This window comes from Rhynchophorus ferrugineus, unplaced genomic scaffold (assembly GCF_030347505.1).
Source record: "Rhynchophorus ferrugineus isolate W39M unplaced genomic scaffold, kcgeb_rfMv2 rfM2, whole genome shotgun sequence".
Lineage (NCBI taxonomy): Eukaryota > Metazoa > Arthropoda > Insecta > Coleoptera > Curculionidae > Rhynchophorus > Rhynchophorus ferrugineus.
The window spans coordinates 86,165,784-86,193,775 of NW_027472581.1; the positions used below are offsets into that span (position 1 = coordinate 86,165,784).

The following is a 27,992-nucleotide window of genomic DNA, read 5'->3' on the forward strand; positions in this document are numbered from 1 at the left end:
TTATTATGGAATTCAGCTATATATTTATATTTACCTTTTTTAAAAATTGTGATTTAAATCGGGGAGATTATTAATAAAAATTTTATTATGTGTAATGAATATGTTGTAATTTGTTGTTTGTTTTGAAGATTAATTTCATATAATATTTAATTGAAAATTATTTCTTGGATTATTAATTTATAAAATTGAATGGAGGTTATGTTATATAATTTTAAACGTTAAGCATATTATAGGTCTATCCAAAAATATATGAAAGCTTGTATACAATATATTCTAATGTACCATTTCAAAGTGCGCGAAAAAAAATAGAGTCGGCGCAAAAAAAAACCGTCAGTTATACTTGCATAGAAGTTGAATGTAAATTCCAGTTGTATCAAAACTGCGCGGGTGAAAGATAATAATAATATAGTGTTAAACTGGAGTTAGCTCTATTGGAATAGGAATGATTAAGTTTCGTTAATACGAGTGATTAATTCGTATAGGTTTAAGGTACATTTAATTTTTTTTATTTCCTAATTTTATTATAACAATCCTATGTAAATGATCATTTTTTGATAACTAATTCTTTGTATAATAATACACTTTTAATACACTATGTTTTTAAGACGATATTATAAAATCCTATAACAAGCAATTTAAATTTTTTGTGATTTCCTCGTTTATTAAAATAACGTCTGAAAACATTTTGTGTAAGTTTATTTAGACAATTTTTATAATCTTATCTGATAAATAATAATATACGTTGATGCACGCAGTATATATATATATATATATATATATATATTTGTTTATTATTTTTATATTATATACTCATATAAACATTTTTGGATAACGCGTAACTTATACATGTCTTTTATGTATCATTAATAAATGCGATGTTTGCAAGGGAGAGGTGTATTCATTTCTTTTAAAAAGAATTTCAATGCAGAGGCACTCGAGAAAGATTGCGCTATGTGAAAAAGTTATGAGCTGAAAAACATGCACATAGGATTTTCAAAGTTAATTTAAGTAATTGTTTTAAAAAAATTATAAAATTCTATATTTTATAACATATATAAAAATGTACAAATATTTTAAATTGGAGATAAAGCTTTTCGTTTATGAATGTATATTGTTACTTAATTGCATTTTTACTTCTATAATGACAGTTTATGCTCAACGCTTGCTTCGGTTCAAACATATTAATTTAATTTTATGTTTATCTATTATTTAATTATATTTAAACTCAATTCCGCATCTTTTCAAGTTTTTCGTTTTAAATAATAATATTATTGACATATGCTAACAACATTAACATTTAAAGTGTTACTGTTCTCTTTTAATGACATTTACATTTAAAGTCGTTGAAGAAACATCTACTAGGTGCACAAACCTACAGACCTAATAGGTAGATAATGCAAGAAATTACTGAATTTTAATTTTTCTCTTGTGAAAGATCTTGATATCACTCTACAAAGGATTCTACAGATTGCTGTAATCTTGATACTAGAATTAATCCAAATCTCGAATTAAATCACTCAACCCAAGACGGTTTTCTTCGTTAATACTGTTTTTTTTTCTATATATAATTCACAAATATGGGTTATGACCTTTCATATTAGCAGTTTATTCAGATTTTCTATTTTTTTTAGAAACTCTTCTTTTACATTGTGGTTTATTAAGCTTCATTCGGAATTGCTATTTTTGAATTGCCATTAATTTTCCAGTTTTAACACGTGATTTGGTAAATCAAATAACTTTACATCGTTTAACTAAATGTAATTTATTTTATTGAATGTGATAGATAATAAATATCTTAATCATAGCGGAAGATTGGGTAGAAAAAAATTGTTGTGGGTATTTCTTTAATTTCTAGTCCAAAATACTCCTTTAATTTTATTAAATCCAATTATTTAGACTAATTTAAATTGTATTGTTGAAAATGTCGTTTTTGCAAATATTGAATGGAATAAACCGGTCTCTTTAATATATTATTTTATTGAAAAAATTTCAGCAGCATACAATTAACAAAATTTTAATATATAAAAATCAATTCTAATGTTACATGATAATATTTGTTTCAGATATAAAAAGTCATGCAATATCTGTTTACATTTCTCGTACAGATACTTGCAGTATGGCGTCCCTTATACCAGACGTATGGTTCAAATCAAGATAAACGAACATCCGCGTATATCTCCGGTGATTTCATTATTGGAGCTCTGTTTCCGTTGCATCATCAACCATCAACAAAAACACAGATGGGTTCGAACTCAGGTGTGTATTAACAAATAATGTATATATATATAATATATATATATATATATATATATATATATATATATATATATATATATATATATATATATATATATATATACATATATGTACTAGCGACCCGCCCCGGCTTCGCACGGGTGCAATGCTGATACTAAATTAAATACACTACAGAAAAAATATGAACGTTGTATATAAAAACATAGCGGCCCGCTCCGACTTTGCACGGGCATAAAATATATATGCCTATGTCACTCAATGAAAACATGATTAAAATCGATCCAGTATTTTGGTTCATTCATTACTGCCCTTGGCCTGCACGCATTAAATTTGGAGTAAAACAATTCCTCTTCCCCTATACTTACTATGAAGATTTCCTGCTATCTTTGGAATATCTAAATTCATACAATTTTTATTAAATTACACATTTTTAAACGCAAATTTTAAATTTGTAATATCTCCGAAAATATTTGTTTAATTTACATGCTGTAAGGAACCATATTGATCTATATTAATTGCACACTGTATTTAAGGTACTTAATTCGATAAGGATTAATGCCGTATTGCTTAAAATAGCTTCGTAAATAAGCCATTTTCTCACGTAAAAAGTAAACAATAAAAATGGTTAATGTGGGTTATCCCTAAAAGATAAACATATACCATCGCGGACTTTTTTGTAGACCTTTTTATGGTGTACAATACTGTAGTACATTAATTTGATCTAACTCGTAGGGTTAGGCAGCGTTTTTGCTAATTGCTAAATAAGCCTAAAAAAATAGGTTAATTTACGACATCACGTTAGAAACCTCTAAAATTAGCAATGTTGCCTTAGTATATTATGCGTGTATTATACATATAAACCTTCCTCTTGAATCACTCTATCTATTGAAAAAAACCGCATCAAAATCGCCGTTGCGTAGTTTCAAAGATTTAAGCGCACATAGGGATATAGGGACAGAAAAGGCGACTTTGTTTTATACTATGTAGTGATGACATTGTTTTGACATTGACATATATATTAGTGCCGATCTTAAGATTGTTTTACTTCTTATCTTTTCGAATGAAATTCAGTTCTATATTGGAAGTTATATAAATAAATAGCTAAGTCAGTTTAAATAAGACCTCGGTTTCAGATAAGTCCAAAATTATAAAAAACCATTCAACAAGTAATCTATACATCTCAGTTTAATAATTTTCAAAGTTAGATAGGGTCTTATTGATTACAAAATTACGTTAATGTTCATTGCAAATGTAACAAAAAAATCTATTAACGACTATACTTAATATGTTTGCATTTTAATTACGTCTATTTTGATTATTTGATACGTACAAAAAAAGAAAATATTATTTATTATTTAGTGGTACAATGTGTTTTATATTACGAATTTACACTGAGAGAATAAACGTGATATAAAATTTAGCAGGCTTTGTAAGCATGATTAAAGGTTGTATCTAATACTCATTGTGTATTATTTATTATTGTTATCAGTGCAGTATTAAAATGATAATGTTAAAAACTATAATCTATGTAGTTTCTATCTAAATTATGTGGAAAAGGTGTCTGCAATTTCAAAATAATACACAAAAGATAAACATATATTTTAAATAATATTTTATAGCCATTTTGTAATTAATTGTTATCTTTATGCTGTTATGTTTTAAAAGCTTATCCTATCAAGTTATTAACAAAAAAATCATATATACTTTTTTCTTTATATAAATTAAAAATAGAAGAATTTAAAAAAATATTAATTAATAGGTCAAAATAACAAGTTTTACGAATACAAACGGTGAGATAAATCTTTCCATATAAACATTGATATGTAGAGTTAAATTTTCTTAGGAGGATCTACACGAACATCTATAAAAATATTCAGAAAGATATTTTCTTTAACCCTCAAAAGATGCGTGTATAAATTTGACAGCTGTCGGATCATTAATTTGTGAATTATAGCATTTTGTGTGAAGCTACTGTGCAAAAAATGGATAAAAAGAAATTTCGCGTGTTGATAAAATATTGCTTTTTGAAGGGAAAAAATACAGTTGAAACAAAACCTTGGTTTGATGTCGAGTTTCTGGACACTGCTCCGGGAAAATCGTGGTGAAATGAGCACCGAAGACTGTGAACGCAGTGGACGCCCAAAACAGGTTGTTACCGACGAAAACATTTAAAAAATCCACAAAATGATTTTGAATTACCGTAAATTGAAATTGATTGAAATAGCCAACACTCTAAATATATCAACTGAATGTGTACGTCATATCATTCACGAATATTTGGGTATGAGAAAGCTCTGTGCAAAGTGGGTGCCGCGGGAGCTCACTTTTGACCAAAAATAATAACGAGTTGATGATTCGGAGCTGTGTTTGAAGATGATCAAGCGTAATAAACCCGAATTTTTCCATTGATATGTGACAATGGATAAAACATGGTTCCATCATTTCACTCCAAAATCCAATCGATAGTCATCCGAGTGGACTGCACATGATGAACCCACTCCAAAGCTTGGGAAAACGCAACAGTCGGCTGGCAAGGTTACGGCGTCTGGATTTTGGGATGCGCTTGGAATAATTTTGATTTACTACCTTGAAAGAGAAAGAACCATCAACAGCGATTATTACATAGCGTTACTGGGCAGTTTGAAGGATGAAATCGCCGAAAAACGGTCACATTTGAAGAAAAAGGAAGTGCTGCTTCACCAAGACAATGCACCGTGTCACAAGTCAGTGAAAACGATGGCAAACATCTATGAATTGAGCTTCGAATTGCTTCCTTATCCAACGTATTCCCCAGATCTGGCCCCCAGTGACTATTTTCTGTTCTCAGATCTCAAAAGAATGCACGTTGGCGAGAAGTTTTCGTTGAATGAAGAGGTGATCGCCGAAACTGAGGCCAATTTTGCAAAGCAAGCAAAGGACAAATCGTACTACAAAAATGGTATCAACAAGGAGGGTCGCTATAATCAGTGTAACACCCTTGAAGGGAATTATGTTGAATAAATAAAATAATTTTCCAAAAAAATGTATTTTACTATGGTAGGGCGGTGTATAAAATATGTTTTACTTTTCAATTGACCTGTTACTAGACAACATTCAAATAATGTTTATTTTCAATATATTAAAGAGAATATCTAAATAAAGCTTAAATTAAAATCCAATATTCTTATTTCAATTCTTTAGAGATAAAATGTGGCGCCATACGAGAACTGTACGGCATTCAACGCGTCGAAGTAGCTCTCCAGACATTGGATTCCATAAATAACGATCCCAAACTACTGCCCACTCTGACTCTCGGCATGGAAATCAGGGACGAATGCTGGTACGCCCCGGTAGCCCTGAGGGAGAGCATAGAACTCATCAGAGAGTCCATCTCCCCGGGATCGTACCAATGTCTAGCTGAGAAGAGTATAAGCAAGAACTATAGAAAAGGCCCTCTTATTGGCGTAATAGGGCCGGGATCGAGTTCCGTGGCACTTCAAGTTCAAAACTTGCTGCAGCTTTTTCATATACCCCAGGTAAGTTACTTTATAGATTTTCTGTTTTACTCAGGATTAGAGATTTTCAGGAATAACGAAAAAGTTTAAAACTAATCTTTTCGGGGCAAAACAGGTACAAATAATTATTTGATTACGCCTCCTAAAAATTTCTTTATTAGGTATTTGTTATCCTATTTGCGTTTGAATAAATAATAAACAATAAAGAAATACGAGCGAATTTTTGCTATTTTTACTTCAGCGATTTTATTTAATTTTTATTAATTGTTGTTGACGGTAAGAATTCAATATAGTTAATGAATTCGTTATATAGCTTCTGTCATAGAGCATTTGGTTTAGTAACGTAAGAATTAAAAATAGTTTCCCGCATTGTCGTGTCATTTGTTTATTAATCTACCACAATTTATATGTTATATATATAAATAGACTCCTTCAAAAATTAGAGCAATGAGCTACAATACCTATATATACTATGTTAGACATATTTTAACTTTATATTGATACATCTTATAGAACAGATATTTGATATATCAACTTATTTCCCAAAACAAATATTTGCATTTCCTTCCTGCAACGACAGACTTTCTCATGTTACATGATTTGGAAATGTAGTACATTTATCCTTCTATCCAAGGAATTCAGCAGCAGTTTTATTAACAGTAACTTTAAGTAGCAGGTACTGAAGAAACATTTACTAAAATTTACAATAAACTAGTTACCAAAAGATATGTTGGATGAAAAGATATCTTAGTACTACAACTGCTTGACTACAGTGGATTTACTCGGAGGCCCTTTGAAGTAAAAAACAATGTGAGGTGCATCAGTGGTAGTACATCCATCAAATGTTAAGTTTAGGTCTGAAATCTTAGATCTAGACTTTAAGAACAATATGAAGAAAAACTTGCTAGATAGTTCTAGCTTAAAACTATTTATATTATAATGAGGGAATGTGCTACGTGCTTTATAATTAAAAAATATACATTATGAGTTGCTTGAACCTACTGTCAACCATTAATTTAATTAAAACAGGTAAGAAGAGACGTTGGATTATAAAGTAGGTATTTTTGTTATAGGTAGGATATTCTACAACATCAAGTGATTTATCGGATAAAAGCCGATTTAACTATTTCTTAAGAGTTGTGCCATCAGATTATTATCAAGCTCAAGTAATACTCGATATCCTTAAAGATTTTGGATGGACTTATGTCTCTGTTGTTAACACAAACGGTAATTATCTTTTTTTTTCGTATTTATAATAGAAATTTTTAGGATATACGGACTATAAATTAATATTGGAGGCTCTTTATAATAAATTTTAGACTGGTTCTTTCTCATCATAAAAATATTTTACTCTCTGTTTTATTTTTCTGTTAGATATTTTTTATATTTCATATGTCATTCTCATAAACGCATGCTTTGTGGTCAACAATAACAATGTACATTCAAAAAAAATCCTTTTTTATTTCATAAATATACAGGGTTCTGAAATACTGATTCCAGCATTGAACATGTAGCCATATTTTCCTTCTCGATAGGTTAAAGACCTACTATTTAAATTGCAATTAGGAAATATATTTTTGTTAAGCAATGCTCTTCTACGCTTGGGTTTATAATCATCTGGTCTGAATTGCGAAGAACAAATCTTCCTGTCTGGAAGCTTAATGTACAAAACTCATAAAAGGTTCCTTAAGTTTATCATTGTTTACTTTCAAAAACTGTATCTATTCTAGAGCAAAATATTTTGGAAAATAATTCATTATATTTTAATCTTCACCTCTTGGAAAACAATAATTTTGTTCTGTTTTTGCATCTAAATAAACTTAAATGCTATAAAAACGACGACTGTGTAAAATTTCCTTCAAATTATACACAGATATAGAAAAAAAAACAAATATAGCCCTCAACCTATAACCTAAAGATGTCCTACAAATTTTCTAATCGAAAGAAGAGAACTCCGTTAGTTGTTTTTGCATCTATATCTCCGACCCGCTAGTGCCTCAGACATAGAACTAAAACACGGCTACTGATGAGCCCTTTTATAATTCTATTCTATACTTTTTTTTATATTTCATGACAGTAGCTATTTATATTAGCTGAAATATGTTTTAGAAAACTACGGCCAGTCTGGTATACAATCCTTTCGTGAACTGGCAGAGAAAGTGGGAGTTTGCATAGCTCGAGGTAAATCGGTTTTGAGTAATGCAGCCGACGCCGCCTTCGATGAAGTGATTCTGGATCTCAAGAAGGAGCCCAACGCGATAGTAGTTGTCTGTTTTTGCGAAGGGTTTACCATAAGAGGATTGTTGAAAGCCACCAGACGACTGAACATGACTAACGAATTCTTATTCATAGGAAGGTAAGTACAATAGTTTGAATAATAGTGGGTTAGGAAAATAATTGCGGTTTTACGTCCATAAATAACTTTAGCATCTTATCTGACAATGTCAAGTCAAGGCTAGACATTTAATTTATTAAATAATATCAGTGCTGTACATGTGAAGTGACATCATGGAACTAAAACAGATAATTCATTGATGAGTTATAAAATGTTGGGATGATTTTCCGAAATGTCATTAAAAGGTATCTCAATTCATCAGTCAAAAGAGTTTTATTTTGGAATTGTAATTTGGAATGTGAGATATCTTAACATGAAATTATTTTATTTGTTTTCTTCATTCTTATTAGGCGTGTCGCTAATTATTTTTCGATTGTCTAACATATTTTCAATAGTCATAAGTACGCAATGTGATGATTTGATATATATGTCCATTTTTTCTACTGATAGTAACCTCAAAACTACACAAGATGTGTTTCACCAAAATGACAGCATTATAGTTTTAAATTTAATAAAAACCGAGTTTTTTGTCTTGAAAACGTTCATTATTACTTCACGCATTAGTTTTCTTCTTTTACCAAAAGAAAAAAGGCAAGGAAAGACTTACAGTGATCTTGGTCCAACCAGAAGAACATGTGAAACATGGTTTTGGAAATTCAAATGTGGTAATTTGAACGTTACAGACAAATAACGTCCTGGTAGCTGCTTCAAAGGCATGAGGAAGTAGTTTGTGTATCGGAGACGAAAAAATATTGATGAACTGTTGAAACTGAGAGGAATAGTTAATAGTTATCATTAAAAATACAACAAATGATAAATATGAACTATGCATCGATCGAAAAGCGTCCCCAATATGCTCAAAGGTATGATACAGCAAAACCTCTATCTGACTACTACCTATTCGTATCAATGAGAAAGAAGTAAAAAATTGTGAGTTAAATTAAATGAATTTAAATTAAAACGCATTTTTTTATATTCAAGAGGATCACGTTACAAAATGTCTTATGGTGTTGGATGCCAAGCTTCGTTGCATATAAAAAAGAAACGCAATGAACCCAACATATCAACTCCAAGAAAATGTATTGATTGCTTGGCCGAAACATCGAGTTATCAATTTCTTTCAATTTACATCAATTTTATATAAGAATGGAGCTCATAGTGTTGAAGAGTATAGCGAATGTGTCTTGGTATGAACGTGTTTGAAACCACATCCACTATCAGAAGGTTTGCCGATTCTCATCAAAGGACACTTCTAAACTGACTAGAGCGTCTCAAATGGTAAAAACAATCTAATCTCAGTAGTGCTTGAATACTAAGTGATTCAGTGGAAAATATCTTAGTGCTAGTTATTTATTGGTATATTAGGACAGTTTTAATGAATCAATTAATTAAAAGAAAAATACAGTAAAAACCCCCTAGGTTACAACTGATGTTTTATGTTATTTTTTAGCGATGGATGGGCAGACCGCGGTGACGTAACTGAAGACTATGAAGAAGAAGCTTTCGGCAGCTTGTCTATTCGCATACACTCGCCCTACGTAGATTCCTTCGATAAATACTATTTGTCTTTGAGACCAGACATGAATTCCAGAAACCCTTGGTTCAACGAATTTTGGGAAACTCAATTTCGTTGTAAATTAAATAGTAGCGAAACCGATAGCCTGAGTAATAACGATGAGACGCATTTTGTGGAAGGTTCAAATGTTATCTTTTGTACAGGTATTTTTTTTAATTCGCTTGTGTGAATTACCTCATGCTAGTACTGTTTTGAAGGTAACGAAAGTCTTGGAAACACTTATCGTCAAGATCCTAAATTGAGCTTCGTTCAGAAAGCTATTTACAGCTTCGCTCATGCTTTACATAATATGGTTTATGATATATGCGGACAGGATCACATAGAATTTTGTAAATTTGATGGAGCTGTATTTAAGGTTAATTTCCTTCACAGTTTCGCCGAAATTAGTAATTTTAGCGCGTGGTTTGCAGAAATATTTGATGAACGTTTCGTTCGAAACCCAAGAGGACACGTTCGAGTTTGATGAGAACGGAGATCCCCCGGGTCACTACGATATCCTCATCTTTAACAGGTTCGGCGATAAATTCGATTACGCGCAGATCGGGGACTGGAATAACGGAACCTTGTCCTGGATTGGAGGTCTGTCCGCGCCCAAACTGAAAGGGAATAACGTGACTAGCGTTTGTTCCCGAGATTGTCCCCTGGGATATTATAAAGTAAATATTTCTGATTTAATATTTGTATTCTTATATTCATTCATTTTCATAATTTTATTCGATATGATTCGCATAACAGGTCAATTGAAAAGTCCCCGGCCTACCAGAGTAAAACACATTTTTTGGCAAAAATAGTCATAGTAGATTTTGTCTTATAAAGGAGGTTTGACACTAACTTATTTATGTTGAAATATATTTTTGAATATTGAAATATCTGTATATTACAATGAAATGGAAGTCATTTTAGGCGGAACAAGGTGGAAAGGACAAGCGATGCTGTTGGGTTTGCGTTCCTTGTACTTCAAATCAATTTTTGTCGGACAACAAAAAAGCTTGCCATGATTGCCCCGCAGGATACACTCCTAATGACGACAAAACCAGTAAGTAGTGATTTTTTTAGCTACTAAGACAATATAATTATTTCATTGATTGATTCGTTTATTTTTCGTTTTGTGTAATTTGTGAAACGATTCAATTAGACGCTTAAATATGTTCATATACATATTTTAACGAAGAATCATTTATTATATCATTTTATTAACACGTTTTAAATGCACAAATATATCATTAGTTGAAGGAATTTTAATTTAAAATATACGAGGGTTGCTATTTATGTTTTGTGCCTTGGAAATACTAAGTAGGCTTCATATAACCTTTCAAATTGGACGTTTAAATTTGTAGCCATTACTTTCTTCAGAACGTTCTGTCATTTGAGCATAACACGTGTTGTCCAGAATAATTTAAAAATTTTGTCTCGGTGAAAAAATGGAGTTAAGCCATAAACATTTTCGTGCGACGATTTCTTACTTTCGGCGTGCCACTACCACTCGAACATTGCCCAAGTCAGAGGTTGTGTCCTGCATGAAAAGATATTGCAAAATCGTCATGTGAGTTACTGCGAGATTGAGTTATTCTTGGGCATTCGTATCACGAGAATCAATAAAATATTTAGTGAAAATTTAGCTATGAATTGAAGGCCGAATTGATCGGTCATCATTTAGGCTGATTTGGTACTTTTAAAACTTTTTTTAATCTCCGCATATCAAGAATAAATTGCGTGGCCAACGATTTTTGATGCCTGAAGAAGCCGTTGATGCTTTCAAAAACCAAAAACCAAGCTTTGGAGGTGGCAAAATATAAATAGCGATGTCGTCATTTTAAAGTTCTAAACTGAATGAAATTACATAAAAATCGGCATTTGAACATTATTTTAATGTTAATATTTTTATAGGCTGTATCAAGCTGCCTATTGATTACGTCCGTTGGCAAGATGGTTCCGCTATCATAGCAATGACGTTCTCAGCGTTGGGTTTCATAACAGCTCTCTTTACCATATTGATATTTCTGAAAAACAATGATACCCCAGTTGTAAAATCATCGACCAAAGAGCTCAGTTACATAATACTAGTGGGAATGGCTTTGGCACATCTGTCCATCTTTCCTATGCTCGGAGAACCAAGCAGAATGGGCTGCGCGGCGACCAGATTTCTTCCGGGTTTCAGCTTCAGCATGATCTACTCCGCTTTGGTCACCAAAACCAACAGGATCGCCAGAATACTGGCGGGTAGTAAACGAAGTTTCCCCAAAAAGAAACCGATATTGATGTCGGCCAGCGCTCAGGTGGTCATAACGTTTTGTCTAGTTTTCGTGGAAATGGTGATCGCAGGAATTATGTTATTCTACGAGGAACCTAAAACTGATTGGGTACATCGAAAAGATAGTACTTTGCTCGAGTGTCAGATATCGGTGGGAGCTATCGTTATACCTTTTTCGTTCGACATATTGTTGGTGCTGATGTGTACTGTGTATGCGGTAAAAACAAGAAACGTACCTGAGAATTTTAACGAAGCGAAATTTATTGGATTCGCCATGTACACCACTTGCGTCATCTGGATTGCTTTTGCACCGATTTATTATGGAAGCGGAGCTAAGGTAAGACAATAAGCGAGTTTGAGGAATAATGTTATGAGAGTATGCTGAAAAGTAATGTATGGTCCAATAAAAAAGCCGACTCTTATCATAAAAATGTATGCCGTCAACAGGTCGCAATGTTGCCACATCAATTTTGACTTTTGGTTTACAGCATTTGTCGGTTAATAACCTCTAATTACTAAAGTTTTGGTCAATTTTGCAGGCATTATGTTTGGCAGCATAGACCACCAATACCGGATTCGGTTACATGTTCTACATAATTCTATTTCTTTTTAACTAGGATATAACGAGAAGGAAAATACGCTTGAAGTTTAAAACTACTAATTTTTATACAGTGCAATTGGTAATATATTCGACGTCATCTATGACGTGAGTCGGCTGTTTTATTGCACATATTTTTATAACTATCATGCGAATTTTTAAAATATTTCAAGTGTATTCGCAGCGGATTTATTCATATAAAATTCAAAACAATATTAATAATTACTTAAGTTTAACTAGTTTTTTGGCAAAACCATCATTTCCTCACTGTATAACTTCTTCTTCTAATGAAAAAGTGAAGCAAGTGATTTTCTTTGGAAGTTAATTTTAAGCCATTAAGAGAGTATTACATGTCATAGCCCTGACAGCAGAGACTGGAATGATTAAAGAATCATTTTACTTTATTCATGATCAATTCTCACATATTATAAATAGTTTTAAAAAAACCATGGTTAGAATGAAAAGAAGCAAACACTACATAACTTTTGATGAACTTTTTTACTGAACTTTATAATTTGTTTTTATGTTTTGTGCATTATCTTTCAGCTTATTCTTGTAGTTTAGGATGTACAGAAGTCACCATTTTAATGTCATAAAAAACGTGATTAAATTATAAAAAACAGTTTAACGTCTAAGCAAAAACTAATTTTCTTACTATAACAGCATTCTTTTTGACTAACTTTGCAAATAAAGATAAATTATAATACATAATATAATATAAAATATAATATGATATAATTTATATAAAATTTAACACAGGTTTGATAAATCAGTGAATTTTTAAATTTCCTGCTCAATAGGTTTAAATGCATCACTGGTACCCTCAACTGCGTCAAGCAAGCTGAGTAATTTAGTGTGTTAGATAGACATTAACTGCCATAGTATGAAGTTTTTGCGTAGTTTCCAAACAATGATATATCATACCGTCAAAATACAATATACAAATATCACATCAAAACAATAGCTTTCTGCGAGTGAACATTCACCAAAGATGGCGAAGTTAAGTCTGTTGGTCAGCAACAGGTTCTTCGGATGTATACGATATTCATTCATATTTTCAACTTTTAGGCATATTTGATATTAGTTTGAAGCAAAACAACCACATTTAATGAAGACGAAAATGTTATTTTATCAAGACAGTGTAGTCATTATGGAAAATATCCATAAATTGATCCTATGCTATACAACATATTTTTCAGACTTAGACCCTAAACAATTTTTTGTTTTCAAGCCTGAAGAAATGGCTAGGTGGTAAGAGATTTGGGTCGAATAAAGAGGTAATCACTGAAACAAACGCTTATTTTAAGGGTCTTGAGAAAACCTACTATTTTGAAGGAATAAAAAATTGGAAAAGCTGAACTAAATTTACTGATTTTAAAGGACATTACGTCGAGAAGTAAAACGCTTTCTTGCCGAAAAAAGGACTTATCAAACTGTCCTCGTAATACATCTTCGATACTAAAATATTTTATAAGAATTAATAATTTATGATAATTAATATTAACTAATAATTTCTACTCTGAAAACATAATTATCGAATCCATCAAAAACAAATATATAACAACTAGAGTTAATATTTTTACTAAATATTACATTGCTTTCATTTCTATTCAGGTTATTACATTTTGCATGTGCATTACCTTAAGCGCCTTGGTGACCTGGATTTTCTTGTTCACGCCCAAACTGTACATAATTATATTAAGGCCGGAAAAGAATAACCGCGTTTACTTCACAACGACCAAAATTCGATGCCATATTGGTTCTTCTGCGACCGCGGCAATGTTGGATAGAAGTTCAGGAAGCTGGAAAGAAAGTAGCATATCTGTAAGGATTTAACTAATTTTTTCTTGCATTAATACTAGGATATTCAATAATGTATGTCGTTCACGATTTTAGAGTTTGGAAATATATTTAATGTTGAACTTATAGGGGGTCTAGCCCATTTAGCTACTTTTGTGTTTTAGATTTTAACCGATAACTCGAAAATTCTTGAAGGCAAAAGTATTAACTTTTAACTACTATAAATTCGTGTTTTAAGTTTGATTTTGAACAAGTTATTGGACACTCTAGTAGTATTTTATTGTATCTTTTTTAAATATCACTTAATACAAATTGCTAATAATTACATTCATCTTTTTTTTCGATGTTAGGTAACAAACATATCAGCGGAGAAGTGTACACCCAAAGAAGACATCAAAAGAACCATTTCGTGTCAGACTATGAAAGAACCGCTACTTAACACAGATTGTAAGCTTGTTGAAGATCCCTTAAATATGAACGAAAAGATGAGTTTAGGGCGAATCACTGAAAGTGATTGCTGTAAAGAGCCGTACTGCCAAATAAAGAACATTAATATTCATCTATCACAACAACCCACTTTCATTTTGTAGATTTGACATTTTTAATAATAATTATTAATTTATACTAAAATATGTAGGAATATTTTAATGTGTAATTATAGATATTATATTTATTTATTCTATTATATTTATTTTAATAACATGTTCAAAGCAAAAAACAGTGTTTAATTTTCTGATACAACCAGAGCGGCACATTCAGATATGAAGGAGTATTTTAATATAAGTACTAGCTTACTCTTTAATAGCATACTGCTTAGTCTACTTACCACCTAAACTGCCTAATGACTGGAATGTCAATGGTCTGCAACAAAATATCAGGGATATTTCTTAATTAAACAAAAACGTTTTCGGAAATACACTTCGCAGATAAACAGAATCTGCGAGTTTTCAAATATCAACGTACAAAACCTACAAAACACTCAAATAATAAGTCACATGGTGGTATGGTAAACATATAAATTATTAGGAAAGAGAACAATTTAGAATTAAACTAACTAAAAATAACAAGAAAGCAAAACATTTTCAAGCCTTCTATCCTAACTACTAAACGACTTTTCTAAGCTAGAGTGCTAAAAATTTAAAATGGCCCAACACTAATAACATCAAGGTGTAGAGAACTGACTAAAATGATGAAGATAGATAATTTTCAACGTATTTCCAGTGGTGAACCAAAATATAGGCCATCAAATAGAAACAAAGAACCCAATAGTATATATTTTTATGTTGCAAAATATAGATACAAAAAAGTGTCAAGCATAATCTTGTTTCGATCTATCATCTGATCATTCACCAGTAATAGTAACAGTATTATCATAAAAAAGCGAAGTTCTCTCTCATGTGAAGGTCTGTATAATAATAAAGCTAGATAGAATTGTTTATCTAAATTTTCCTTTGAAATTTAAACTGCTACAGAAACTGCAAAAATAGCAAATGTACAGGAGGCAGCAGAGTTCACGACTCCTAATAGTGAGTTTTCACCAAGAAAAAAAACTATATATCATGTACAATTCCGCAAACAATTGCGGAAAAAAGAAAGCAACAAACAAGAATTTACAAAAATTAAGAAATGAAGAATTCAATAGAAATTTTAATAAAACACTTAAAGAGCTGAAAGAGTTGATCAAAAACGAAAAAAATCAAGGAACTCAAGAATACTTAGAAAAACTGCGTTTAATGACAGTAATTGAACTAGAAGCAAAAAAGAAAAGGACATTTTCTCTAGTCACCCAAAAATGTATTTAAGCTCTTCCCATCTGTAATATCCAAAGATGAAGAACATAAAATTACCAACTACTTGAATTTCCTATTTTAAATTGACCTCAGAATAAGAAAATGTTTATCAGAGAAGTTAAACAAATAATACGGATAAACTGGTGGATATGATATAGTAAGCAGGTTAATTATGCAAAAACTATTAGAGAAAGTTATACAATTAATAACATTGATATTCATATTTATCAATAAATTAATGCACTTAGTTAATAACTTGTTTGTATTCAGTTTATTACGTTAATAAAGTCCTAAATTGAGATTAACAAGAAGGTAACACACCGGCTTGGTTGGCGCAGTGGTAACGGCAATAGGACGGTCCTCTTACTGCTGCGATAGTCGCGGGTTCAAATTCTACTGGGGCATGGATGTACTTTATGTTTGTAATTGTAATTGTAAATGTCCTTATAAGCAACAGTCGACAATCTGACAAGGAATATAGATGAAGAGCGGATGTCTTCTGGAACTAAGTTAAATATAAAAGCTCGTTGGCATAAAGGAGAATTTAAAATATATATTAAAAAAGTAACGCGACATTCATTCATTATTAGGCTGTACAAAGTTTGCCGAGTCAGCTAATTTTTAATAAAACTAGAACGCATCTAATACTAATTAATTAGACTTATTTACTTAAAGAAAGGTATTCAAAAATAAAACAGCAAGTTAACTGTAATTACTTATATTTATGGTGCAATTCTAATTTCACAGTGACATATTTTTACATCTTAAACAACATTTTTTCAATAACTACATATTCGATAGTTTTATTCTAATTTTTCGGATATGTATATTACTAAGGCTATCAGTGACTTAAATTGAAAACAACGTCTGGTTTAACTGTCGTCCAAATAATTCGTTTGCTGAATAACATCGTTGGAATCAATTTTCTTAACAAAAAAAAAACACTCAGGAATAATTAAACCACGTTTTCGAATTGTGCGTCCTTTTTCTTTCAATTAATGTTGTTCTTAGTCTTAGAAAATAAATATGACTCTCTCGTTTGCATTGTTTTCGTCATTCCTCTTACGTTTATGTCACTGATACTAATATGCACCAATACATATTTAAATACATCAACAGAATTATTAAATAGTTAATTTATATACATAAATATTCAAAATATATAAACAAATAATACACATGAAACCTCATTGATATAAATCATATATCCGTAGTCTTCAATTTTTTTATAAGCAAGATAAACCTACACAGAAACAGAAACAAATATTAAGAATGTATACTTTTGTTAACAATTATTATTAAAAACTTTCATACTACAGCGTAATAATACCTTTAATACATCGAGAAATACTACAAGTTTTCCAACAAGAAAAAGTATACCTTATTCAAATATAAATATACAAAAAATATCGTTATCTTAAGTCTATTGTTTAAAATATAACAAACGGTTATGGTTAGGAATGTATCACCTACATTTTTTGTTTTTAAATATTCTTATTTTTACATGTTTATTACCTCTTTCCTTTCAAACACTTCACTCAATAAGTTGCGGGTCTTTCGAATAAATGATGCCACCTCCCTAAACCCAACCTAGTAGTTCTAACCTTTACTACACGGCAGATTTTCATGGCAATCTGGAGTTTTTTTAATTAAAATTATAGTCAAATAGCGCTTCGAAATGACAGCAAATTGTTTGCTACTATCTTGTGAAACAGGATTGTTGAATTGGATGTATTACTCTTCAGGGAACGTATATTGATGAATCCCGGGATTTATTGAGTAAAGTATTACTAACTAAGAAGAAATAATACTAAGAAAACATAACTAAAAGAAACTAGTTAATTAATGGAAACAACGCAATAAAACAATGGAATTTCGGTTAATTTCTGTTTTGTACTTATTGTACATTTATTTCAAGAAACAAATGTATATATATAGATATATAATAATGTAAATATTACATAAACTTCTTCTGGGCTTCTATTTATTAAATCTATATAAAATAACGTATATAGTATATATTACAAAATGTATTTTTCTTCATTTATATCAAAATACACTTTTGCATTCTCAGATAACATGTGCAAGCTATGCAATCAAATGGAACGAAGCTGGAAGCTGTATCTTTTTATACATATGTTTAATGGTGAGTACAGACATGAACGAAAAGAGCAAAGATAAGCCAATTTGGTTCCGTAATCTTTTGTTTGTAACCATATTATTCACAATCAAAATAAAATAAAACAAAGTAAAATATTTTGTGAATCACTTTTCGATGGTAGGTATAGATTGTTCTTGTACTGAAGAGCAACATTTATTGCTAAAATGAACGGAAAAGGCTGTCGGTATATATATAGAAATTTCACTATGAGGTAGACACAAAAAGGTATTACCTCTATTTAGGGGTACAAAACTCATAAATGTCAGAGTAATTCATCTGTTGAGGATCTAAACAAGGATTATATAGAATAGAAGAAATTTTTATTTTAACTTCAACTTTAGATGAATTTTGAAATACGTTCAGCTTAGTTATGCTCTGTGTCCCATCGGGTCGAATGTTACAAGTCTGTAGACACCATAATAAATGTTAACAGACACACATTTATTACTCTTAATGATTGTTTAAAGTGTGATATTTGTACATTTTAGTGAAAATGTGTTTTTTTTCTAGTTAGGTTCGTCATTAGGCTATTGGTTTCCTTTATTGGATAACTAGCTACAACATGTTCAGGATAATCCGGTCCTTTGCTTGTTTTAATAATAAAATATTAATAGATAATTGTTTTTGTATAACACTTAGTGTTCCTGATATGCGCCAGTGGTAAATTATCAATAAATTTTGATATGGTCTATACGATTGTCAGTAATAAAACCAAGTTCCGGACTAAACCATTATTTCAATTTGCAGTTATCCAGCCAAACACTATAAGCGCCATGTAATTCGATTTCTGTGTTAGTTACGAAACAAAAATGTATCTTCGTTATACTGTATTCAGTAGTATTAGTAGATAGAGTTAATTCTATACAGATATATTAGCTTTTACCAGTCATACGAAGCATTAGTGGTAGTTAAAGGTTGTTGTGTCTCTAATGAGGTACTGGCGAGGGGAAATCCGCATCGGTCCCATACTGCATTAGTAGTTCTGACCTAAAAAATATTGATTAACTATATTAGTGTTGTTTAATTTTAAGAGATTCTATGACTCATTCTCTATTAATTATTTTTAGACTTTATCACTATATATATAACGGAAATATTTTCCCGCCTTTTTGCGTTTTTGCTGTGTATTCAGACGTAAAATGTACTATCAAAGCTGTATATTAAAAATAAAAATAAAAGTATTGTTTATTTGAAAATTATTTGTTTCTCATAAAAATATATAATACAAATAGATGTTAATATCATGAAATAACATGAAATTATTATACTTACTTCTTACCTCATTTCCTCCAAAGCGTTGTTGACCGACATTATTACTTTGGAACGGATTATAGGCACCTCCGCCAGGTATGTCCAAGGTACCTCCTTGTCCCATTTGGTACGTAGCACCGTATCCATCCTGCTGTCCTAAATCTTGAAGTCTATTACTTGACAGGGCTCTCGGTATTGGATTGCTTGGTACACCGTGAGGAGCTAAATGAGAAGTTTCCTCCGCTACCTAAAGAAACAATAATTTTATTAAAAACAAAAGACAAACTAAATCTTGCTTACATCTCTAGGATCCTCCGTTTGCGGTAAATCCGATACAAAACCCTGATCTACTCGATAGAAGTTGATAAATATAAATCCTCCTAGAACAAACAGACACGATACTCCATATCCTCGGAAAGTAGCGGTTGATCCAAAAGTGCTGACGAATATGCCACCAATAACAGCGCCGCATCCTCGACCTGTAACGTGTAAAAAATGAATGTAAGTATAGACTGAGAGTTGGTGTGAATTAACAAACCCAATCCGTGATGAATACCCTGTAGTACGCCTTGCGCTGAAGAACGGAATTCTATCGGCGTATTGTGTGCGATATAGGAACAACAGGCAGCCCATACAGCAGCATGAGTTATGCCCTAGAGATAAAAACAGTCATTACTTCATTCGAATGAACCACTTTTTACTATATTTAGATCGACCAGATGTTAGCGTTCTGGATTTGCGGCCCTACCTGTGACTTTGAAAATAATGTGCTGAATTATTTGTCCGAAACATATTTCTCCTTTTTTATACATTCAAAATAACACTAACATATAAATTTTAATTTTACACTGTCACTTGCCAATTTCAATGTCCTTAAAATGAACTGATCTCTAGAGCAAAGAGAAATATGGAAAAAACATTCCAAGCGTGCATTCGATTCAAATAGTAATTACTGTTTTCATTCAACTATCGACTGTTTTCATTTGAGAGTTCTTAACACTAACCATTACGATGGCAAGATAATATATACGTATGAAGATTGCATTTGGTTAAATCGATTTTTTATTAATGAACTACAAATTAATTAATATTTTAAGGAAGTTACAATATATTAATAAAAATATTATAATCAAGGTAAAACTGGCTGATTCGGCATATTTATCCCAATAATTGTTACAATCAAATATTTCATTAGGGACCGACTCACGAGATAATTATAATTTTTGAATTGTGAAAATGGAAATACATGAAGATAACCCTAGACAGTTTTTTTTTGTAAGGCAGTGGAAATATACGATAAAATTTAAGTGATCTCGCCAATGTTATTGTAAGAAAGTGGCCGCTCACTTAATATCAGGTGTACCGGAAAGTCATTACCGGTTTTTTTTTCAAAAGAAAACTACATAATTTTCAATAAAATGGAAAAATTCATTTATTCAAAGTATTGGCAATTTGATTCTATACATCTTGTCCATCTTTCAAGCATTTTATGGATGCCATCTCAACAAAACCATTCATCGAGCCATTTTTTAACTTCTTCGAAAGTGGTGAAGTGTTCTGTAAGTGCGTCTACTAGTGATACGAAAAGTTGATAGTTGGACAGGATAAAGTAGGAGAGTACAACAGGTGCGATAATATATCCATCTGAATATTCTTAACGCTTCCTTGAGCGGTTTTGCTTTATAACATGGCGTGTTACAATGTTCTAAAATCACTATGTCTTCGGGTACTTCCTGGAGGGTTTTCTATCAATGCGTGGTTCAAATTAATCATTTGTTGTCGGTAGCGATCACTATTAACGCTTTCACGAGGTTTCAACAGTTCGTAATTCATCACGCCACTCTGGTCCCACTAAAGACAGAACATTATTTTGCGACCAAAACAGTCTGGAATTGACTAAATCCATTTTTCATCACCCGTAACTATTCGATGCAGAAACGACTTTGAATGATCATACCTTTGAAGCAGCGTTTCACAAAGGCTTTTTCGATTTTCTATTTGCCTGCCATTCAATTGATGTGACACCCATCTTCCCATCTTTTGAATTTTCCCCATCGAACCGGTCGTGCAGAACGTTCTTTATCTTGCACATCGAAATCACCACTTTTGAATTCACGAAACCACTCCTAACATGTTTTTAAGGTTAACGCGTGCCGAAATTTTCTACCAGCAAACGATGACTTTCGCAATATATAACATGTATTGCCTTGAAGCTTGCTATCAGTAGAATAAAATGACATATGTGTCAAATCATAACATTGCATACTTAAGCCTAGCGACATCTGTTAGCAAAACCGGTCATTATTTTCCCGTGCACCTGGTATAATAAAGTAAAATTATTTACCTGCATAAATTCAAATGGAAGAACCCACCATGGATTCGACAGCCAGGAGATGTAGAGGAACCTCAGGGTGTTCCCGATCAATCCGAGACAGAGCACCTTAACGTGACCGATCTGCCTGATTAGTCTAAAGCTAAAAAAATACGCGAATATTTCTGATATGTGATTTATCACAGAAGCGACACCGAATAGCGTGGGAGTGCCCTCGTAGTCCTGCAGATGCCAGAAAAGAAACGTGAATATCAAGCCGATGCCGAAGCCCATGAACCAAGCGACGAACAGGAACGAAGCGCACTTCAGGTTTTTGAACTGGGCGAGTACGGTCACCCATTCTGGAATTTCCTTCGTGGTTTGAGCAAATATCTTGGTCTGGAATTAAGTAATGGTTAATTTATATCGTTAAAGTCAAGCTACAATATATATTGTTTAATTCATTTTTATATCTTTATTATTTCCTTCATGTCGTTTGTGCCATCACGTTAATGTAAATATATATAATCAATGAGTAAGTGAATATCTTATATATAAAGTTCTCAAGTCACAATGTTCGTTCCGATACTCCTCCAAAACGGCTTAACCGATTCTTAAGAAATTTTTTATGCATGTTCAGTAGTCCTAAGCGATAAGGGGTGTCCACCTCAAAAATTTTTTAAAAATTTTTTGGATAATTTTTTTTATTATGTGGCGTTAAAAAATACATACAACCCTAATTTTCACTTTTCTAGTTCGTTTTCTTAGTTCTTCGCAGTTCTATTTACGTGTGTTTTGTATTGTACAATGAACAATGTCAACAAAACAAACGGGGCCAATTTGAGCCGTGATACAAATAAATCTAGAAGCTTTCGAAATATAAGTGCCCAAAAAACCGAAGAAAAGTTCAGGAAGAAAATACTAGAGTGCGTGTGAGAATGGCGCAATAGCGTCAAGACCAAAACATGGGCTAAAAAAAAATATTGTTCACTCTGTAGCATTAAGAGATTAATATTATATAATGACGTAATGATATAAATAATTATTACTTAAAATAAATTATAACAAATTAAAAAAAATAATGTTTTCTGTTTTGGTATTTTTATATTCCCTCATCGTTCACCGCGCTCTATGCCTCTAGCAACAAAAAATCCTAGTAAACCATTTGTTTATGCCTATCTTATATTTTTTCTTGTTATATTTCTATTTAAGAGCATTATATATAATATTATCATGTATGGAAATAGTCCAAAGATGATTGAACTAATTTTTATACGGAGCAGTGTTATTTGTGTACTTATCTCGAAGGTAAATGTGTAACTGCAGGTTCTAGGTGAGTTACTTTCTCAATATTGTTCTTATTACTATGATATGAGGTCCTTGATCTGACTGAATTATGATGCGTTCGAACTGGATTTATGTGAAAGTTTCGGACATATGTTGTACGAAATACTACTGCATATATTATATACAAAAGTACAGTTCCTCTCATCATTATCATATAATGTCAACTTCAAAATATATAGGTTTTACGAAACCTACCTTTTGTTCTTTCAACGGTGGTGGTACAACGTCGGAAGCTCTTGTATCGGCTAGCGAAGGTAAATTAAGTTGTTCCGCTAGTTGAGCTTGCATCTGGTCTTCCTTGGACAAGGGTTGGGGACCTTTTTCTTCAACTGGTTGGGCAACGGGTTCGTCATATTTAAAATTGATTTGAGTGGCGGTTATCAAGGCTGCACCCATCAAAACCGAGAACGTTGCGAAGCAGATGGTGTAGTTTCTCTCTTTTCTGTTCGGGTTACATGGGTGGTTGGGAAAGGCAGTGGAATGATCTAGAGCAATTCCTGAAATACAAAAATTATTATAATTATTATTTTGAAATTTCGTGTTAGAAGTCATAAAAATGAATGACAATTTAGAGTGGCTGTACCAATAACACACCATAAAAGAGTTGTAGACTCGAACGTCAAACATAACTATTGAGGTTGTTTCTGATTTTCTGCCACTTTTTCAATTTAGCTTTATTGTGCTTGGTAGCCAACTTTTACTACAATTTCCCAATTTTAGGTTTATTGTAGCAAAATGTCTAAACTATTAGGTTAGGATAAGCTACTAAATTCTAATGATAACTAAGGAGAATGATATATCGAAGTACACCATCAAATTCTGTTTTAAAATACCTCTTGAACGGTTTATTAATGGTTCACCCATTACTTTCTATAAAATCAAACTTTTCTCTATACTTCCATACATAGTGCAAGTGTTTTCCTCTTGCTATGAAACTAATTTATCGGCTTTAAACTATTTATATTTAATTCTTGTGAGTGTGATAGTGTGGACTTTTGTCTGGATAGTAAAAATTCTTGGAAACCATTTACTTACCTACAAAAAACATAGCTAAACCCCATCCTAGCGAACCGAACATCCTCTGATGACCGTAGGTATCTGCGTTTTCACCCAGTAACGTTAGAACGGCCGAATCCGCCAAAGTTATAGCAGGGGCAGCGAAAAATTCACCAATTATCACCAGAAGCACCAATAAGAAAAAGGCTTTTTGAATATCTTCAGTTCGGTAGACTATTGACGAAATGATGGGCTTTACCCAAGATTCGTGCTCTTTTTCTTTGTAATTCGAGGCGAAGTTTACGTTTACAGGCGACTGACCAGCATAGAGATATGGACGAGCTGATCTCACTTTACGACTATAACTGAAAACAAATGTTGCAAATGTTAATGATATATTTATTAATTTTTCATTCAAATGGCAAAGAGTTCTATAAGTATAAATAACTTTTAGAAAATACAAAAGTATCTCAAAAAACACTTATATTATCATGTGTTACTTTTGTTTTATTTATTAAATAAAATAAAATTTCAACTTTCTCACTAAAACATTCTACAAATGAAATTGAACGTGACACTATGTTAATTCTTACGTTACTAATTCTACTGGATCATCAACGTGATTCACATAATCAGGGACCTTTTCCACCTCGATGGATCGTTTGTTGATCATTCGTTGACTGACTTCGGGTATGGTAAGTCTATCGGTCTGATTGATTGTTTTCATACAGGACACGGCTGGGGGCTGGATGGAACCCAAGGGAACTGTAAATATTATCCAGGAAGCTATAGAGGCCAATAGGAGGATTTTGCCTTTTTGCCAGCGATCTGCTAAACTACCCCAGAATGGGGCTGCTAGGAATTCGACAAATGGACGGGTACCTAGAAATTAGAATTGTTTAACATAATAGTGTAAAGTTTAATTAAAAATTTAAAAAGTTAGTTCATATTGTATTAATTATAGCGTTGTCTCGTGTATAAATAGAGAGATTAAAGGTGAAACATTTTTAATTTTCATTTCATTTTATCACTTTAATTAACTCTTAGGTTATTTGAATCCCAGACTACGGAAATGACAACAAAAAAAGTCACATCACTCACTAATTTGTCACATTTTAATATTTCGATGTCAAAAACAAGCTTAAAATGTGTATTGCTTCATAATGGAAATTCTAATCATAAAGGTGATGCATGCAATTTACAGAAAATTAAATATACAGCTCATGACTGGAAGTTACGTGAAGATTTAAAAGTTACCTCCATGCTCTTTAGTGAACAGAAAATATTTACGAGGTTTTATATGTTCTTACAAGGGATCGGGGTTCGCCCAAAGAACAATATTCTGTAGGAATAACATTGTTACGTCGCCAAGAAGACCATTTCATATAAATCTTTAGTAGATCATAAAAATATTATTTTACCAGCACTACACATAAAGTTTAGCTCAATGAAATAATTCTAAAACCTTTTCCTAATGGTGGTACTAGTTTTATACGCTTGTGTAGAAAATTTTCTTATTAATCAGAAAGTTAATTGGAAATTTTTCTTGGGTCTGATATACATAAATTAATGTTCTATTCCAACTTAGAAACAGCGATGAATACTAAGAAAAAGGTGTCCTTGAATCCTTTTAAAAAAAATTGTGATTTGTGAGTGAAGTTTTTGGCCATTGTGAATGAAATAAAGTTTAAAACTTTTGTTGTACAATCATGTTGGCTTGTTTTGTTTCAAACACACAATAACTTTTGTGTAACAACCAATAACAACATTGTTTATGAAACAACCAAAACCTATTTGTGCTACTGATATAATTAATATTAATAATTCGAAACTATTACTGGTTGAGTAAATCTCTTGGCGCTTCACAAAACAATGTTCTTAATTCGATATCCATAAAACCCTCAAAACTTACCGATGAGGAAACCGCTTTGTGTGGCGTTCATTCCCATCTGCTTGAAATAGACGCCCATCAATGGGAAAAGCGATCCGAAAGCGGAATAAAAGAAGAAATAAAAACTTTTGACAACCAAGAGTTCTTGATCCACGGGCCCGAAGAGCATCTCCAATATGTCAGATTTTCCTCGTATTTTATGCGTTGCTTCCTTCGGCTCAGGATATCTGAAAACAATTACAATTATTAACATTGTTTTTGCAAGAACATATAACGAGAATTCCATGTCTTTCTACAAATAATTGTTAAATTCATGTGGAACCCAAGTATTTGGTGGTGTTTTTTGTTATTCAATAAGTTCAAACCTATTTTATTTTCAGTGCTACATAACGATGTAGATGTCCATATCCTTTATTTTTGTTTCAACTTTTTCAACGACAGCCATCTAGAGCCTCATATATTAATAAAAGGAATAACAGATGGTAAAATGAACATTATTTATAGATATAGTCTAATTCACTTTAATGTATCTAGAATGCTCTTTAAGATTTGGAGGATACCACTTCTTTGGTATTAATCATTGATACATTAGTTCAGAGTATGGTAACAAAATGTATCAATAAAATTAAAATATAGTTTTATCTAATACATTTTATTATATTGTATGTAAAAAGTAATCTACGTTATTTAAATCTCTATTTAACTAATAAATAAGTTAATAACTTAGTTTAGCTTAACAAAATTAGTAGCGAAAATAATTAAAAATGAGAATCTACGATATAAAGCGAAAAAATCTCCATGCGATTTTTTATATTATATTTCTCGTTGGTGAACCTTTTAGATGTTTAATAAGTCAGAACTGAGATTCATCGTTTCTTGTTTTATGAAAAAGCAATATTTTTATTGTCGTAATATAATACGATAATTTTCAAAGGGTTGACAAAAAATTATTTTTATCAATGGTGATTATCTTATTAACTAAGAACGAATTAGATTAGTTTTTTATACATCTAATAAAACAGTGATACATTTTTAATTATTATTGAATTAGAATATATTAATAAGTTTTTATTAATATTTTCTATTTAATGTGTTATTACCTCTTTAAATATCTTACAATTCATATTATTCTAAGCATCTCTTATCTTTCTTAGATTTATACCCTACGTTAAACCAATACAAATTATTTTATTACCTAATTAGTATGTAAATTCGTAAATGTTGTGAATACATATTTTTGTGTTAATTTAAAAACAAATAATGTGTTTTGTGATAGGAACATATGCTAAGAAATACAGGAAATATATTTCACATTTCAAAAGCATTCGAACTTAATATTGTGTATAAGTATTATGTGACGGAACATTTTCGTTAATAGTTAAGAATAACAGCATTTTAAAAACAATTACGTAAAAGAAATGACAACATGTTGAAATGTATTTGATATAATATTTAAATGTGAATAACATTCCAATTTTAAATAAACATTTGTATTATTATTGAGAGTTCATTCATATACGCGGTATGTTATAAATTGTTATAGAATGTTTAATTCTTACAATGTTGGGTCTACTTCTCCATGAGCTTCCGGATCGACCATGGGCCTAGCACCCTGGTGCTGAGGCTGATATGTTCGGTTGCCCAACTCGTCTAAATCCATATTGATGCGACTCTTTATCACTGATATATCGTCTCACTTATTTTAGTTCAAAATAGCACACACAAATTAATAACCACTTCTACGGCTACAAGACGCTCGATTTTTCCTGTTGGAAGGGTGAACGACGGTGGGCGCAGGATCAATACCCTGCGCGTGATGGCGTCCTTTCTTTCTGTGGTAGAGGGTCGTGATATAATTCGCGGGGATACATTGGAAGATTGTTATTTTGGATGCAAAACTTCCTTATCCGTTCATTCGAATTTCGTATACAAATA

General features: G+C 31.7%; 2 protein-coding genes across 4 annotated transcripts; one reads left to right on the top strand and one right to left on the bottom strand.

Annotated features, from left to right (window-relative positions):
• The first annotated feature begins 220 nt into the window (after nucleotides 1-220).
• On the top strand, nucleotides 221-15,030 carry LOC143190697 (metabotropic glutamate receptor 5). 2 transcript variants are annotated; one of them, XM_076395190.1, is made up of 12 exons: nucleotides 221-489; nucleotides 2,064-2,256; nucleotides 5,437-5,771; nucleotides 6,824-6,977; nucleotides 7,860-8,106; nucleotides 9,536-9,804; nucleotides 9,859-10,016; nucleotides 10,072-10,317; nucleotides 10,565-10,697; nucleotides 11,549-12,249; nucleotides 14,125-14,334; nucleotides 14,661-15,030. In XM_076395190.1, the coding sequence occupies exons 2-12, from the start codon at nucleotides 2,076-2,078 to the stop codon at nucleotides 14,898-14,900; spliced, it is 2,874 nt and encodes a 957-aa protein (XP_076251305.1). In that variant the 5' UTR covers nucleotides 221-489; nucleotides 2,064-2,075; the 3' UTR covers nucleotides 14,901-15,030. The 2 variants fall into 2 exon arrangements, with proteins under 2 accessions (XP_076251305.1, XP_076251306.1); XM_076395191.1 differs by lacking the exons at nucleotides 14,125-14,334; nucleotides 14,661-15,030 and adding an exon at nucleotides 13,579-13,727.
• A 1,772-nt stretch (nucleotides 15,031-16,802) lies between these two features.
• jef (major facilitator superfamily domain-containing protein 6 jef) lies at nucleotides 16,803-27,818 on the bottom strand. 2 transcript variants are annotated; one of them, XM_076395192.1, is made up of 10 exons: nucleotides 27,617-27,818; nucleotides 26,079-26,284; nucleotides 24,760-25,048; nucleotides 24,206-24,531; nucleotides 23,366-23,667; nucleotides 21,857-22,222; nucleotides 20,051-20,165; nucleotides 19,813-19,991; nucleotides 19,541-19,759; nucleotides 16,803-19,248 (listed from the first exon to the last, which is right to left on the bottom strand). In XM_076395192.1, exons 1-10 carry the CDS (start codon nucleotides 27,715-27,717, stop codon nucleotides 19,141-19,143), a joined length of 2,211 nt encoding a protein of 736 aa, XP_076251307.1. In that variant the 5' UTR covers nucleotides 27,718-27,818; the 3' UTR covers nucleotides 16,803-19,140. The 2 variants fall into 2 exon arrangements, with proteins under 2 accessions (XP_076251307.1, XP_076251309.1); XM_076395194.1 differs by having other exon boundaries at nucleotides 19,534-19,759.
• Between the last annotated feature and the right edge of the window lie 174 nt (nucleotides 27,819-27,992).

Bases quoted from the DNA above. Each gene is read 5' to 3' on its own strand.
- LOC143190697 (XM_076395190.1), top strand. From the start codon at position 2,076: ATGCAATATCTGTTTACATTTCTCGTACAGATACTTGCAGTATGGCGT. The intron at 2,257-5,436 runs GTGTGTATTAAC...TCAATTCTTTAG, and splicing joins ACAGATGGGTTCGAACTCAG to AGATAAAATGTGGCGCCATA. The intron at 10,017-10,071 runs GTTAATTTCCTT...CGTGGTTTGCAG, and splicing joins TTGATGGAGCTGTATTTAAG to AAATATTTGATGAACGTTTC.
- jef (XM_076395192.1), bottom strand. From the start codon at position 27,717: ATGGATTTAGACGAGTTGGGCAACCGAACATATCAGCCTCAGCACCAG. The intron at 26,285-27,616 runs GTAAGAATTAAA...AATTGTTTTCAG, and splicing joins GGAGAAGTAGACCCAACATT to ATATCCTGAGCCGAAGGAAG. The intron at 19,992-20,050 runs GTTTGTTAATTC...TACACGTTACAG, and splicing joins GGGTATTCATCACGGATTGG to GTCGAGGATGCGGCGCTGTT.